The sequence below is a fragment of the Thamnophis elegans genome, chromosome 7 (assembly GCF_009769535.1).
Source record: "Thamnophis elegans isolate rThaEle1 chromosome 7, rThaEle1.pri, whole genome shotgun sequence".
Taxonomy (NCBI): domain Eukaryota; kingdom Metazoa; phylum Chordata; class Lepidosauria; order Squamata; family Colubridae; genus Thamnophis; species Thamnophis elegans.
Genome location: NC_045547.1, coordinates 55360103 through 55376115, shown reverse-complemented (window position 1 = coordinate 55376115; position 16013 = coordinate 55360103). Strand labels below are relative to the sequence as shown.

General features: G+C 36.7%; 1 protein-coding gene across 2 annotated transcripts in view; it reads left to right on the top strand.

The window, feature by feature from the left end:
- Positions 1–16013, top strand: part of IMMP2L (inner mitochondrial membrane peptidase subunit 2) — a 126503-nt gene that overhangs the window by 10841 nt on the left and 99649 nt on the right. For both annotated transcript variants that reach the window (XM_032220777.1, XM_032220778.1), the window contains exon 3: positions 10915–11018. In XM_032220777.1, the coding sequence (XP_032076668.1) occupies positions 10915–11018 (104 nt within the window). The remainder of the gene's footprint in view (positions 1–10914; positions 11019–16013) is intronic.

The window sequence follows — 16013 nt, the reverse complement described above, 5'->3', positions numbered from 1 at the left end:
CATATTTTTATCCAAAATGCCTTAACCTTTTGGCAGGTCCACCATATATGATAGTATGTAGCATCGAGAGAACCACACCTCCAACATTTAGGCTGTACATTCGGATACATAGAAGCCAACTTTTTAGGATCTAAATGCCATCTATAGAGCATCTTGTAAAAATTTTCTCTCAGATTTTGAGCTTGTGTAAATTTCACATTTCTTACCCAGATTCTTTCCCATGTATCCAACATTATTGGTTCCTCAATATTTTGAGCCCATTTTATCATACAATCTTTAACTAATTCTGTTTCCGAATCCATCTGTATTAATACATTATATATCCTCTTTATATGCATTAAGCTTTGATCTCTTATTTGTTTAAACAGATTATCCTCAACTTGAATAAAACCAATTTTTTGATCTATTTTCCACCTAGCCTGTAATTGCCCATACTGGAACCATGTTTGAACTACCTTCTCCTCTTTTAATACCTCTAAAGATTTTAATTGTAATACCCCCCTTTCCGAGGTAAGAAGCTGTCTGTAGGTAGTTCTGTCATGTTTTTGTGCTGTATTCATATTTTCAATTGCGTGTCTAGGAATTGCCCACATGGGTATCTTGTCATTTAATTTATATTGATATTTCTTCCAGACCCGCAATAAAGCATTTCTTAAAATATGACTTTTAAAGTTCTTATCCAATTTTTTGTTGAATAACAGGTAAGCATGCCAACCAAATACCAGATCGTGTCCCTCAATGTTCAATATTCTATTATTGGTTAAGTGAATCCAATCACTAATTACAGATAATGCCACTGCATCATAATATAGTTTTAAATTAGGTAGTTTCAATCCTCCTCTCTCACGTACATCTTGCATTATTTTCATCTTTACCCTCGGCTTCTTTCCTGCCCACACAAATTTGTTGATACCCTTCTGCCATTCTAAAAGGTTCGCATCTTTTTTAAGTATAGGTAACATTTGGAAGAGAAATAAAAATTTTGGTAAAATGTTCATTTTCACTGCCGCTATCCTACCCAGCAAAGATAAGTGCAATTTCTCCCATTTTTTCATCTCTGTCTGTATGCTATGCCAAAGTGGTTCATAATTATGCTTATATAATTTCCCATTTGAGGTTAAAATGTTAACTCCAAGATATTTGACTTTTTTAACTACCTCACATCCTAGCATCACTCCTAATTCTTCCTTTTGTTTAATATTCATATTTATAGCTAATATTTTGGTTTTTCCTAAGTTTATTTTAAAGCCTGACACTTTACCATATTGATTAATCATATTCATTAAAACCATACTGGATTCCTGCGGTTGTTCCAATATTATGACCAAATCATCCGCAAAAGCGCGGACTCTATATTCTTGCTGCCTAATCTTGATCCCTTTTAAACCATCCAAGCCCCGTATTTTATTCAACAATACTTCCAAAGTTATGATAAACAATAATGGGGACAAAGGACAGCCCTGTCTTGTACCTTTTCCAATTTGAAAAGAGTCTGTTAGACTTCCATTGACTATGATTTGTGCTGTTTGCTGTTGGTATATTGCTTTAATTGACTGTAAAAAATTATCTCCTATCTGCACTTTTTGCAGTATCTTCAACAGAAATTGCCAGTTAACTCGATCAAAGGCCTTCTCAGCATCCAAAAATATAAACGCAGCAGGGATCTGATTGTTCTTTCCCAAATATTCTAATGCATTAATAATTAATCTAACATTACTTTTCATCTGTCTCCCTTGTATAAAACCTGTTTGGTCCGTATGTATCAATTGTTGAGTGACCAACATTAACCTATTTGCTAATATTTTAGTAAAAATTTTATAATCTACATTCAGTAATGAAATAGGTCTATAATTTTTGGGTTGAGTAGTATCTTGATCTTCTTTGGGTATCAAAGATATAAACGCTGTCTTCCAAGATGGAGGGACTTTACCTTCCGTTTGAATCATATTAAATAATTCTCTAAGAGGTTCTACCATTTCTAACTGTAAGTTTTTATAGTAAACCGCTGTCAAGCCATCTGTACCTGGTGCTTTCCCTGACTTTAATTGCTTAATTACCTGCAGGATTTCCCCCGAGGTTATTGGTTGATTCAATTTTTGCCTGTGTTCTTCTCTAACTGAAGGTATTTTCTCTTTGTCTAAATATTTGTCTATGTCTAAACCATTAATTTTATCCCCTTTATACAGTTCTGTAAAAAATTCCCAGAAAGCCTTTTGAATCTCTTCCTGTTGAAACACCTCCTTCCCTCTGTAAATCAGTTTAGATATATTTCGAGTTTTCCTTTTTTTCCTAATCTGATAAGCTAACCATCTGCCAGGTTTGTTTGCATTACAAAAAGTATTGTGTTTTGCATATAATAGATTAGTAGCCACCTGGTCAGAGATCAACATGTCAAATTGAGATTTTAATATGTTAATAGCTTCCTTAACCTTTGTATCGTCTGGGTTCATTGTTAACTCCAGCTCTTTTCTCTTAATTTCCTCTTCCAGTTCTGTTCGTTTTAACCCTTGCTTATTTCTATGTGTTTTATTTATATTCATCAAAACTCCTCTCATGTACGCTTTGCTTGCGTCCCATACAAATTCCATAGATGTACCCTTATTCATATTCAAAACAAAATATTCAGATAGTAATTTTTTACAATCATTAATATACTTTTCATATCTAAATAAGTTTTCATTCAATCTCCAAGACCTTCTTGCCTGCACTACCCTTCCCAACTCCATCCAAACTGGGTTATGGTCCGAAAGGACCCTAGCTGCAATCTTTGTTTTCTTGACCCTAGAAAGCAAATCATTAGTGGTTAGGATAAAATCAATCCTTGAGAGGGATTGATGCCTGTCCGAGAAGAAAGTGAAGTCACATTCCTCTGCATTTCTTTCTCGCCAAATATCTCTCAATTCAAAATCATCCATAATGTCAAAGAAAGATTTGGGTAACTTTGCTCGCATCTTGGTATTTAGGCGGGAAATCTTCTTATCTCTCTTAGTGTCACTCCATTCCAGTCACCCAATAGTATACAGGAACTATAGTCCCACTGTACTAGTTTAGCATGAAGATTTCTATAGAATCTATCTTGCTGTTGATTGGGAGCATAAATTCCCAAAAGTAATGTCTTTTTCCCTTCTAAGATTAAGTCTAAAGCAATATATCTTCCGAAGGGATCTGCTTCTATTAATTCAGCTTTCATATCTTTTCTTAAGTATACAACTATACCATTCTTCTTTTCCATAGCAGAAGCTGCAAAATGTTGACCAAGTTTTGAGTTGATCAAATATTTTTGATCAGTTGACTTGATATGAGTTTCTTGCAAACAAATTACATCGTTCTTAAACTGTTTGAGATAATGAAATATTTTCTTCCTCTTCTGTGGAGAGTTCAGTCCGTTGACATTCCATGTTAAAATCTTAGTTGTCATCTTTGGTTGGTTGAAGCATTTTTAGAGCTTCCTGCACGGCCTGTTTAACCTTAGGTCTAGCTCCTCCCATTACTTCCAGATTTGTTGTTGTAGATCCTTGATCGATGGCCGATGATTGTTGATGCTGTTGCTTTTTAGCTTGTTTCTCCATACGTCTAGTAGTCATGCGGCTAGGTCTTGGTTCCATAGCACCTTGCACTTCTAGAGAAGAGAGATGCTCCATCTTGTCTGGTGGTTGTGTAGTTTGCTGTCTATCCTGTCCTTCTTGTGGTCTTTCTCTAGGTCCAGATGGTGCAGGGTGTCCGGCCTTCAATATATTATAATAAAAATCTCGGGCTTTCCATACAGAGTTGAGGCGGTACCTTTGCTTATCAAATGTAAATATGATGCCAAATGGTGCATCCCATCTATACTGTATCTGGCGATTTCTGAGTTCTTCGACCAAAAAAGCGTAGTCTCTCCTGGCTCTTAACATTTGAGGTGGTATCTCTTTCAAAACAGCCAGGTCTTGACCGCCAATTTGAAGCTTAGTATTGTAAGATGCTTGCAGTACCATATTTCTAAACTCTCTTGTAGTAAAATATATAACGATGTCTCGAGGAAGCTGCTTCTGCTTTACCAGCCAGGAGTTAACGCGGTAAGCTTTGTCAATTTGCCAGACTTGATTGGTCCCTGGTCTTCCCATCAGGCGGTCAAAAGCTTCCGATAGGATCTGTTTCAGGTTCTCCTGTTTCTCCTCACGCAGCCCCCTTACTCTTAATGCGAACTCCATTTGTCGGTACTGTATCATAATAATTTCTTTTTCAGCATTTTCCACTTTTTGTTCCACCACCTCTGTTTTCAATGTCAAATTAGCATTGGCATCATTAAGAACCTCTAGAGTATCTTCCACTCCAGAAATATGTTCTGTTAATACAGTTACAAGACTCAGCATGTCGTCTCTAATTTTATCAACCTTAGCATCAAATTTCTCATACAGCTCCTGTTTAAGTCCTTTTATTTCACTTTTAATTTCTTCTTTCATTTCTTTTATTTCCTCTTTTCTCTCCTGCTTTACCACCTCTCTATTATCTCTAAACTTATCTTCCATTTTAATTGTCTGTGCGTTAAGAGCCTCGCTTAGATTACTCAGGAAAAATTCTTTCGTTAACACATCCCCAGCAGGGGGTGTAGGAAGCGGAGGCTGCAGCTTTGTGCCAGGCACTGAGGATGTGCCCCTGGAAGTAGAGGGTGACGACTTCAAGTTAATATTTGGTTTTGAGGCCATTTCAAAATTTATCTGCCTGCAGTTAATAAAACTCTATTGCCTGAATATACAGCTTTAAGTAAAGAGGCTTTTATTTTGAAGTTTAAGGCTTGGCAAAACTTTCAGTGAGTAAACATTGTAACAAGACCATTCAGCAGATTCATCACCATTTAACTTCCAAATAAGCAAGGTTAATGAAGGAGTAAAATTCTTCTGTTGTGAAACCAAAAACAAATGATAAGCAATCTCTTTTGTTTTGAATTCTTGTGAGGATTAGTAAAAAGTGTTCGTTATTACCGGAGAAACCAGCCTGCTCGGCGCCATTTTAGAAGCCTCTGAGTAAATAATTTTTCGGAGGAGAAAAAGAAAAGAAGCTAAAATGTTGATAAACAATTATTGTCCACGCAGTAAACGGATTCAGCTCGTGATAAGAATAAATCAAACAAAACTTTGAGCAGAGTGGGAGAGACCTACTTTGTCCTGCACAAGGCAGTTTGAAGTTCCCAGCACGGACAGCCGTTCTGCCTTGGGCTAGCCCCCCTTTCCTTGCAAGCACAAAAGCTGCAAAAATCGAAGAGCATTTGCCAGCAAAACAGTTTCTTCTTTCCTTCTTGCCTGAAGGATAAGAAAACCTGATAAGACGTCAGATGGAAGATCCTCTAAACAGGTACGTAGCCAGGAATTCGGAGGCAGCTGATTTTTTGCAGCCTCCACCAGTAGGCTCCTCCCAGGAAATAACTTGCAAAATAAAAATACAATTTTTGGACGGATACCAAAAATTAATAATTTCAGATACTTCAACATTTGTTTATCATGGCTTGGTTTTGTTATGTCTAGAAAAAAAGGAAATCTAATATTTCTTAATAAAATTTTGAGAAGTTATTTTTACTACCAATATCAACTAACATTTGACACTTTTTTATAGTGATGAACTGTTTATATAAGAAATTGTTGCTTCGCGAGGTGGGGCTTGCTGCCAGCACAAATGGCTGCTTGAACAGAGAGCTCCATGAAGAGCAGCTGGATTTGGCATCCGGAAGGGTTTCTGGAAAGATTTTTGTAAACTGAAGGTCTCCTGTAGGGAAGACTGAAGAGAAGGTTGGTTTGGCACGACCATAGGATGGCAATTCATGGTCTGCGCTTGAAATTTCCTTCATAACCCCGGGCGTGGAAGAGGGCGATCTGAAAAGGCCATCCCAGAGTGCTGACAGCAGTTTAAAATAAGTGAGGATTTATTACAGAGAAGCTGCTGGAGTCGCCAATGGCTTAACAGTTCCTGATCTTGGTGGAAGGTATTTTTATTCCAAAACAGCTCAAGAGTTTAAATTGTTTTTTTTTCACCCCACTTTATAGCGGTGAGAGGATTATGCTGAGTGAAGGCTGGAGGCTCTTTCTTCTTTTTCTCTGTCTGAGGAGCTGAATTTAAACCTAATTAGTTAACACAACAAAAGCTGGCTGTAAATAACTCTGACTACAAGGATGCCTTCAGGGGGAAATGAGTTAACTACTGAAGATTTGAAGGAGAAGATATAAAAGCTGATTTATGGCAGTGTTCCTTGCCACATCTGTTTCTGGTTAGTCTGTATCTGGTTAGCTTGTGGAAGAGTGACATCTACTGGCAAAATCTGGAATCTTTTTTTTTTTTTTTTGGTGACGTGATACCCCTTGGAAAACAAGAGAGCTGACTATTGGATAATTCTGATGTTAGTCTTTGGACATTACTAAAAGAAACAACTAGAGAGAAAGAAAGAAGATTATATATACACCACCCCTTAATACAACTTAAAATTGATAATTGAGTAGAGAAAGAGGGAAGAGGAGAAGGAAAGGAAGGAGAGGGAGAGGTAAGAAGGCAGAAAGAAAGGAAGAAAGAAAGAAGAGAAAGAAAGAAAGGAGGGAACGAAAGAAGGAAAGAAAGAAGGACTGGAGAAAGTTATGAGGGAGAGAAGAAAGTGGGAGTTTTGGAAAATAACTAAGTTAGGGATCCAATTCTTCCAAAAAATGACAAGCACTACAAATCTAACGAAAATTGGCACGGGAAGGAAGCCAGCATTTCAGCCGTCTTTAGCAGCTGCCAGCCCTTTGAACCAAAGATCTTCGGAGGATATGTTACAGAGAGAAAGATCCAACTCAACTAAGGAGCTTCAGATGATATTACAGACTATGCAGGAGGTAATGGCTAAAAATCACGAAGAATTAAAAAAGGATATTAGAGAAATAAGAATGATTCTGGAGAACTGAAGAAGATGCAGAAGATGGATGATAAATTTGAGAAGTTCCAGGAACAGATCAATAAACACGAACAAAGAATAAATGTAATAGAAGGAAGGTTGGAGAGTGAGGGGGAAAAATGGAGCAGCTGATCTCTAGGCTGATCCAGGCAAACAAAGAACTTGAGTTAACGGTCCTCACGTTAGAATCGGAGAAAGCACCCCAATTTCTACGGTTTCAGAATGTAAAGGAAGAAAAAGGTGAGGATTTACCAGACACGATGGCAGACTGTATGGCAAAGGCTTTGGGAATAGGAAAGGACGAGATGGCAAGTGAAATCGAGGAGACATATAGAATCCAAACAAATTACGCAAAAAAGAACAATCTACCGAGAGAAGTAAAGTTTGTTAAAAAATCAATACGTGACGAAGTGTTGAATAGAACAAGAGACGATCCGATAATACACAATCAATGACAACTAACAGCCCTAAAAGAAGTACCGAGGAGAATCAGAGAACTAAGAAGGCCCTATCAATTTTTAACATCTGTCCTGAATAAACATGAAATTAACTTCAGATGGCTGATGCCGGAGGGTATACTGGTAACTTGGAGAGATAGAAGATTCAGAATAGACACAGTGGAACAAGCGGAAGGTTTCTACAATAATCTTGTTGAGCAGGAGGATGAGGAATACGAAGGAGAACAGTCGGAAGCAAGGATGCAAGGACTCAGGGCACAGATAAAAAGAGAAAAGGAACCAATTGAGACAAGAAAGGAAAAAGAAGTTATTTTAGACAAAAAAGGGGAAGAACCAGAAGAAGTGAGAGAGATAAGGGCAACAAGAAGCACACAACCTAAATACACATAGAAACATGTCAGGAGAAATCAAGATTCTATCATTAAATAACAATGGTCTAAACTCATCCCAGAAAAGGAAAACAACCTTTAATAAACTAAAACATTTGAATTATGACATAATTGCAATGCAAGAGGTCCATATAACTAAACGACAGATCCAGATCTTAGAATATCCCTGATTGGGTAAACTTTACACGGCATTAGCTGATCAAAAGAAAAGAGGAATAGTACTATATGTTAAAGACATGATCCAGACTAAACTAATTTATCATGATGAGGAAGGGAGAATATTAATTGTAGAAATAATGTTAAACCAAAAAAAGGTGTCACGGGGGGTAATATATGCACCTAATGAAGGTCAGGAAATGTTTTATTATAACTACATAGCATTATTCGAGAGATGGGAAATGAAAATATTTGTTTAATGGATGATTTCAATGCTACAGTTGACCAGAAATGGGACTACAAAAATGGAAAGAAGAGAAAAGTAGGTAGGAAAACTTTGTCGAGGTCATTTTTCAAATGGCTGAAGAACTTAATATCTATGATGTATGGCGAGAAAGATGCCCAGAGAGAAAGCAATATACCTTCTATTGGAATAGACATGAATCCTGGTCAAAGTTAGATATGGTCTGGATGTCGATGGAGTTAATTTCAGAAGTGAAGGAGATAGACATAGAACCCAATTTATGGGCCGACCACAATCCCATGAAGATTATATGGAAAAAACAAAAGGGCAGTTATCGTTGGTTACTCAATAGAACAATCCTAAAGGATCAGGAATATATTAAAAGAGTTAATCAGGAATTAAGACTTTTCTTCAAAGAAAACTGGCCAGGAGACACATCCATACAAAACCTATGGGATACAACTAAGGCATTTATAAGAGGGGTCACAATATCAGCTACAGCTAGGAAGAAAAAAAATAGAGAATCAAAAAATAAGAGAGTTGAAAGAAAGGTATAGAAATCTAGAGAGCGAACTTCAAAAGAAACCACAAAATAGAAGTATAAAAGGAAGTATGGAATTGATCAAACATGAATTGGCTATATTTGAAGAAGCAAAATTGGCACAGTCTATAAAAAAAGCAAAACAAAATTTCTTTGAGAATGCAAATAAACCCGGGCGGTGGCTGTCCTATAGGCTGAGGAAGCAAAAGCAAGAGAACTGGATCAATAAATTACAAGATGGAAAAGGCAAGATCTGCTACCAACTAGAGGAAAAGAAAAGGATTACCCAAGAGTTCTATGAACAACTATATAGAGAAAACCGAGACTATACAAAGGAAGGAATACTACAATATCTGGAAAAGTCAGATCTGCCAAAGATACCAGAGGAAATAAAGGATATGCTCAATGAAGACATTAAAACATCAGAGGTAATTGAAGCCATACAAAGACAAAAGAATAATAAAGCTGCAGGGCCGGATGGGCTGCCAGCGGAAATATATAAAGAATTCCAGGATGTGCTTGTTCCAACGTTGTTGGAAGTTTATAATGCTGTGCTGAAAGAGGCAAAGACACCATTATTATGGACGGAGGCTAATATTTTATTATTACCTAAGGTGGACACAGACCAGATGTTTATACAAAATTACAGACCAATCTCACTGTTAAATGCAGATTACAAAAGTTTTGCTCTAATAATAGCAGAACAGCTGAAAAAATTCCTTATATCATTCATCCACACAGATCAAAATGGATTCCTCCCCAGAAGAGAAATTAAAAACAATATGAGAATTATCCTGAACATTCTTGAACATTATGAAGTGCATAATGAAAAACAGGTTGCACTATTTTTTCTCGATGCCCAAAAGGCATTTGATAACGTGAACTGGGAATTTTTGCATCAACAATTGGAACACATGGAATTTGGGGATAAATTTATAAATAAATAAATTTATATACACAAATCAAAAAGCCAAAGTAATAATTAATGGAGAATTAACGCAAAGTATAGCAATCCAGAAAGTACAAGGTTGTCCCCTGTCCCCGCTGCTGTTTATATTAACCTTAGAAGTTTTAGCCAGGAATGTACATAAAGAGGAACAAATAAAGGGAGTAGAAATCAAAAAGGAACAATTTAAGGCCTTTGTGAATGATCTAGTGTTTGTGTTAGAGGATCCTATAAAGTCTGGTGCAAAACATATTGAGGAATTGACAAGAGTATGGGAAAATAGCAGGTTTAAAGATAAATATGAGTAAGACTAAAATGTTGGTTAAAAATATGACCTCAAAAGTGAAAGAGGAGTTAACGAAGAAATTGGGTATCCAAACTGTCAAAAAAGTCAAATATCTTGGTATACATTTATCTGTGAGGTGTGTGACTATAAAAGAAGATAACTATACTAATTTGATCAATAAAATTAAGAAAGACTTAGAAAGGTGGAAAAACCTACAACTGTCCCTGATGGGTAGGATCGCAGTCATAAAAATGAACGTATTACCAAAATTCCTTTTCTTATTTCAGAATATTCCCATCAAATTAGAAAAAGATTTTTTTAAGGATTTGAATCAACTGGTTTCGAAATTTATTTGGCAGGGAAGAAAACCAAGAATAAAACTCAAGGCTATAGAAGACACTAAGGAAAAAGGAGGATTTGGCGTACCAGATTGGGAACTTTATTATACTGTGGCCACTCTACACATGGCTCATTGTATTTCCGCTTCTATAGTTCTATAGCTTTGACTGCATGAATGTGAGCAATGCTATTCTCTATGACTTAAAAAAGAGTATTCACATTATATTCATTATAGATGAGGTACATTTGTAATTCTACTATTTCCTTGGTAATTCTCCCTAAGCTACTTCAAAACTGTCTTTTCAGCATATTAACTGTAAAGATCAGATGAGCAACCTGAATCAACTATTCTAAAATATTCTACAATATTCTAATACTCATGTATTATTTTCTTCATATTTTCAGTCTCTGTTTACATGCACAGCTTAGGCAAAGTGGCATGGGTTACAAGTAGATAGCATGTGCCATGTGTTGCAATTCAGTGCTTTTAATTATTCTGTGTACAGCTTTCCCCAGCTTGATTCTTTGCAAATCTCTTGACCGCTTTTCCCCCCAACCAATGTGTATTGATGAGAAGTTCCACAGGGTAAGCTATTATGCAAGTTGATTGGGTGGTTCTGTTTGCGAATGCTAATACCTGTCCCTTTTTAATCCTCCCAGCCTTCACTGAATCCAGTGGAACAGCAAGTATCTGATATAGTGCTTTTAAATCATTGGAGTATTCGGAATTATGAAGTACAACGTGGAGACATAGTTTCACTTGTGTAAGTAGCTTTAAGCAAATGTCAATATGTCTTTGTTTTATTCTTCATTGATGAGTGACAGTTGTACGATGATTACCATTGCTTTCTAGATTTTCAATAGATTTTTATTATTTGTGTTATGTTTTGCTATAGGCAGATATAAGTAACTTGCAATGTTACAACAGCAGTAGTGATTTAATGATGGAAGATTATATAACTTTATTCTGAATTTAGGCATGTTTGTGATGAATATGGATGTGACCGGAACAGTTTTTCTTCAATATGGAAAAATAAGTGTGGTCTGTGTTTGAATGATTTTGAGAGTACTTCATTTTTACAGATGCATGGCCATAAATATGTTTGGTCATTTCCTAATACCATAAAATATGTTTGGTCATTTCCTAATACCATAAAATGAAAAGCCATACAGTGGCGCTGTTTCTCTGCTATGTATACTCTTGGCAATTAAAGGATACAGACTGTTCTTGTCTTAATGGATTTAGAAATGAATGTTGAATTGTGCATAACAGACATTGACATTAAGCAAATGGATGGTACATGCTCTGAAGACAAAATTTGTTTTTTTTTTCCAATTTATAATTAAAGTATTTGGTGCATAAACAGCACTGAGGATTGTCTTTGCTTTTCCTGGCTGAAAATTGCATATTAATACTGATTGTTGGGGAAATACACTTTATATGTTTATTATTAAAAATTTCAAAGTATTAAATTACTAGTATTAGCAATAAGTACATTTTTATTATGGCCAAATCCCAGCAGAATAAAATATGTACAAAGAGTAAAATAATAAAAGTAAATAATACTTAAAATAATAAGTTTCCAGGCTACTACTTATTACTATTCAGTATTTTCCCAAAAAGAATCATATTGTGCTCTTTTTTAAAAAAAAAATTAAAATTTAAAAACACAAATAATACAAACAGTACATATAAAACTGAATACAAAAAAAAGGCAAAAGAAAAAACCCATATATTACAGTGCACCCCCCACCCCCAGAGACCTTTTCTCCCCTTATATTTCTCAGATACACAATATATTCCAATTGTGCCTTTATCCCCTCCAAAACAACATATATTTTTAGTAGGTTTATTCCCTTTGCCTTCCACCAACACTGATTTTATAAAATCTCCCCATATTTCATTATAATTATTTACTTTAATCATCCCTTTTTAAAGTTTAATTTCTGTTGTTAATTTATCATTTGTTGCCATACTCCAAATTTCATTATACCACTCCTTTCTTTGAATATCCCAATTTCATCCCCAATATTTAGCCATCACTAATCTAGCTGCCATTATCAAATTTGCAATAATTCCTTTTTTGTTTCATTTATATCCTGTTTTTCCACTTGCAACAATAATGCAATCCTCGGTGACATCTCTAGATTTACAGTCAACTGTGCTCTAATTTCTCTAAACACCATGTCCCATATTTTTTGTCAACTATCACAATCCCACCATATATGTTTATCCTATTGTGCTCTATCGTCATTCACAAGACAGCGCCCAGGGCTTCTCTAGATATTAACTTGTGTTGCTTGATCTCCAGCTATATAAAGGACATATGTACAAAAGTGAAAGCTATCATCTTTCCTAAATTGTCAAGTAAAAATATGGCCTCATACTAATGGTAATTTTATTTGAGATTGATATTCATTTAACAGAATTCTAACTTTGAGTCTTTCTTTGAAAAAAATCAGGTTGCTATTTCCAACATTTTTAAGTTAAGAATCGTTGAGGTTCTCACAAATTGAAAGAGCACTAGCATTTGGAGCCCAGCATGACTTGATTATGTTGAATTGGAGTATCTACTTTAAGAATAGGCAGATGGTCTTTTGTTTCCATTCTCATAAACTATAATGCTGTAAGGGCATCAGCTAATTTGGTATCCAGAAAAGTCAATCTGGCCTCCTTTCATTTTGCTGATGATGTATCTCTTTTCTCATTTACTTCAAGTTTGTGAAACTTTATTTTTTGAGCACAGAAACTGTCTATGCACTATGCAGTCTACTGCAGGTTGTGTGTATATATAGTATAGTATAAAAATTACATTGTTAATCTTTGAAACCTGATCTCCAGTTGGAAGTGTAGGATCGTCCAAGTTATAAGGAGGTATGATGTTCAAGAAGTGATGTAAAGATTACAAGAAAGTAATACAAATAAATATGTATACTGTTCTTGTATATTTATGGAACTCAAATGCCCAAGAAGAGTATACATTTTTTTACTGTATATTCCTAGGAATAGTTTATGTTGCGAGGAACATAATGTTGCATTACAATTGGCTGCCCTCATTTTATTTCCTCAGCCTTAGTCCTGCTTTTCCAATATGTTAATAAAATATAGAGAGGAATAGAGAGTCAAAGAAAGACCATGTTAAAAGATACAGATTTCATGCAGAATAGACAGCAAAAGAGATTTTTGCAAATAACTGTTGGCTAGAATAGTTTTAATAGAAAATGTATGAGCAATTGAAGATGATATTTCCCCCTTTGGGGGAAAAGGGCGGCATATAAGTATAATAAAATCAATCAATCAAAATCAATAATATTCTATCAAGCCATATCTAGCTTTTTAAAAAGTGTAGGAAGAGGCTGGTAGGGTTTCAGTGAAATTGAGCATATTAAGTGAAAGGTTCTCTATTCAAGATTCAAAAGGTCCTTAATGAATTCAAAAAGCAACTCAATCACTTTGAAATACTTTAATTAGTATATACACATCTATGTAAAGTTTATGTCTCATTTTTTGTGCATAATGTTTACAAGGAAATTTGTCAAAGTTCAGAAATGATTTCTTTCTGACAGACCCATCTTATTCCATGACTCTGGCATACCTGAAAAGAAAACTAATCAACATGGAAAATATGTAAAGCACAATCTAGTTGTATGTTTATATAGAAAAAGTATTTTTTGTTATAAAAAGACTCAGCAATAGCTCATTTCCCCTGCTAAGTAAAAATCCGTAGTACACCATTGTGGTTACTTCACTTTTTCTCTTCCACTGAAAATGATTGCAGTGTTTTTTTTAAATGTTTCTTTTGTACTCTAAGTATTTATGTTTGTACAGGTAGTTCTCAAGTTACAAATGGAATGGAGCCTGCCCATTCCATTTGTAACCCAAGGATTCGTGGGAGTGAATTTCATACGTTGAACTGGATCACTCCCTCTTGTATACATAACAATGCAAGGCTTGTTATGTATACAAGAGGTATTTCAAGGTGGGGAAGGCCATGGGTGTCAGGGTTCCAAGTAACACCCCCAGTAGAAAATGTGGCAGGCCTGAAGGCCCAAATGTAAAAGATGGCTTCCAGGTCTGACAGGGTGGTGTTGGTGATGGGACAGGCCACCTGCCTAAAACCACCCAAGGCCTTTCCGACCCATTGAAATACCTCATGCTCCCCACAATAGCTAAGCAAAGCGGTGATTAGCAAAATATCACCTAATGCATGATTCCCTTCCCCAGCATGAACTACCTCTCCTTCGATCCCCACCTAGCTTCCCCTCTATGTCCTTTTATCCAGCCTGCATTCTGTCACCAAGCCCTGGCACTCCCATTCACTGATTTCTGCTTCTGGTTAGTATCTAGAAGCTGGGTGAAGGCATAGCCCTGGAATACATGCAGTGAGTGTAGCAGAGCAGCAGAGCCTTATTCTGTCAAGGGAGTTTGCCAAGCCCAGCTGGCAAAGAGGCAACAGAACAGAGTTGACAGAGGAGGCAGGGTAGTTCAAACTGTCTGTTTAATTATTTCCTTGCTTGTATGTATATGATGGTGGACCTTTTCTTATCAGAACTAAACGATATTCCTGCAGCTATAACTGCTTAAAAATCACTCTGTATTTTCAAAAATTGCACATTGATTCCTTGCTACATTGAAAGACAAGCTCTGCAGTAGTAGTGCCTCTCCACTCATGCCATCATTCTATTCACCATCAGGAGAAAGAGGTTGCTGGACCAGTTATGGTATGTGTCAGCCTCTGCTTCGCTGCTGATTTTCAGCTGCCATTGAAATGGAGGGGGGCATGGTATTTGGGAGGGGAATCATTATGTACTGGAGGATTGTTATTAGGAGTTATTCTGACCATCTCTCTGCGCATGTGGAAGAAGGGAGTTTCCCGCCGAGGCCAACTGTCCAGTATTCCAACCTGATGATGATTTTTGAAGACATCTCCCACGTGATGGTTGGGTGAATTATGATTGGACTATGAACTGGGGTGCCAAGGGGAGGGGATTGAATCATACATGATATCTATTGCTTTCGCGCCATTTTACTCAGACTCAGCTTTGCTTTGCTTCTCATTGTTTGTAATTAGTAAAAGTACACTTAATTCTGAAACATGGAGTTGAGTGGTTTCTTTCTTGATTATTAAACGAAGAGGCACCTGACATTAAGCTGAGTCTCACCTCGCACCCAGCCCGGAGAGAATACCTTCCGAGGGGGGTGCACTCAACGGGAAAAAAATGTCTTTCCATGACAGTGACCAAGAGGAGGATATGGCAGCAGCTGCAGCACCATCATTAACGGAAATGTTGGCTGACCTGCAAGTGGAGGAAACTACTGTTCGACCCAGGTGGACTTGGGGAGTGGGACAGAAAGAGGAACCTGAAGAACCAGTAACTGGAGTCACGATGAGGAGGCCCAGAAAACCAGCTGCTGATTGGCGTGGACCTGAAGAGGAAGACTTCATGATGTCCCAACCCATGAAACTTCTTGGAGAAGCGTGGGGAAAACGCCGGGTTCGAGAGAGTGGTGTGGAAAGAGGACCTGAGGAGGAACTAGAGAAAAGGTACCCGTTGCATAGTTTAAGAGAGGCTCGGGGGACCGAAGGAGAATGTGCACAAGAAGATCCAGCACCGACCTCACTCCCTACAGCTAGAGACATTCCAAGAGCGGGGGGGTTGTTTTTAATTCAGGTTTGGAATTATATGCAAATATATGGACCTGACCGGAATTCAGATGAAGCTAAAGTAAGAATAGTATTAATGGCTCTTGAGAAGAA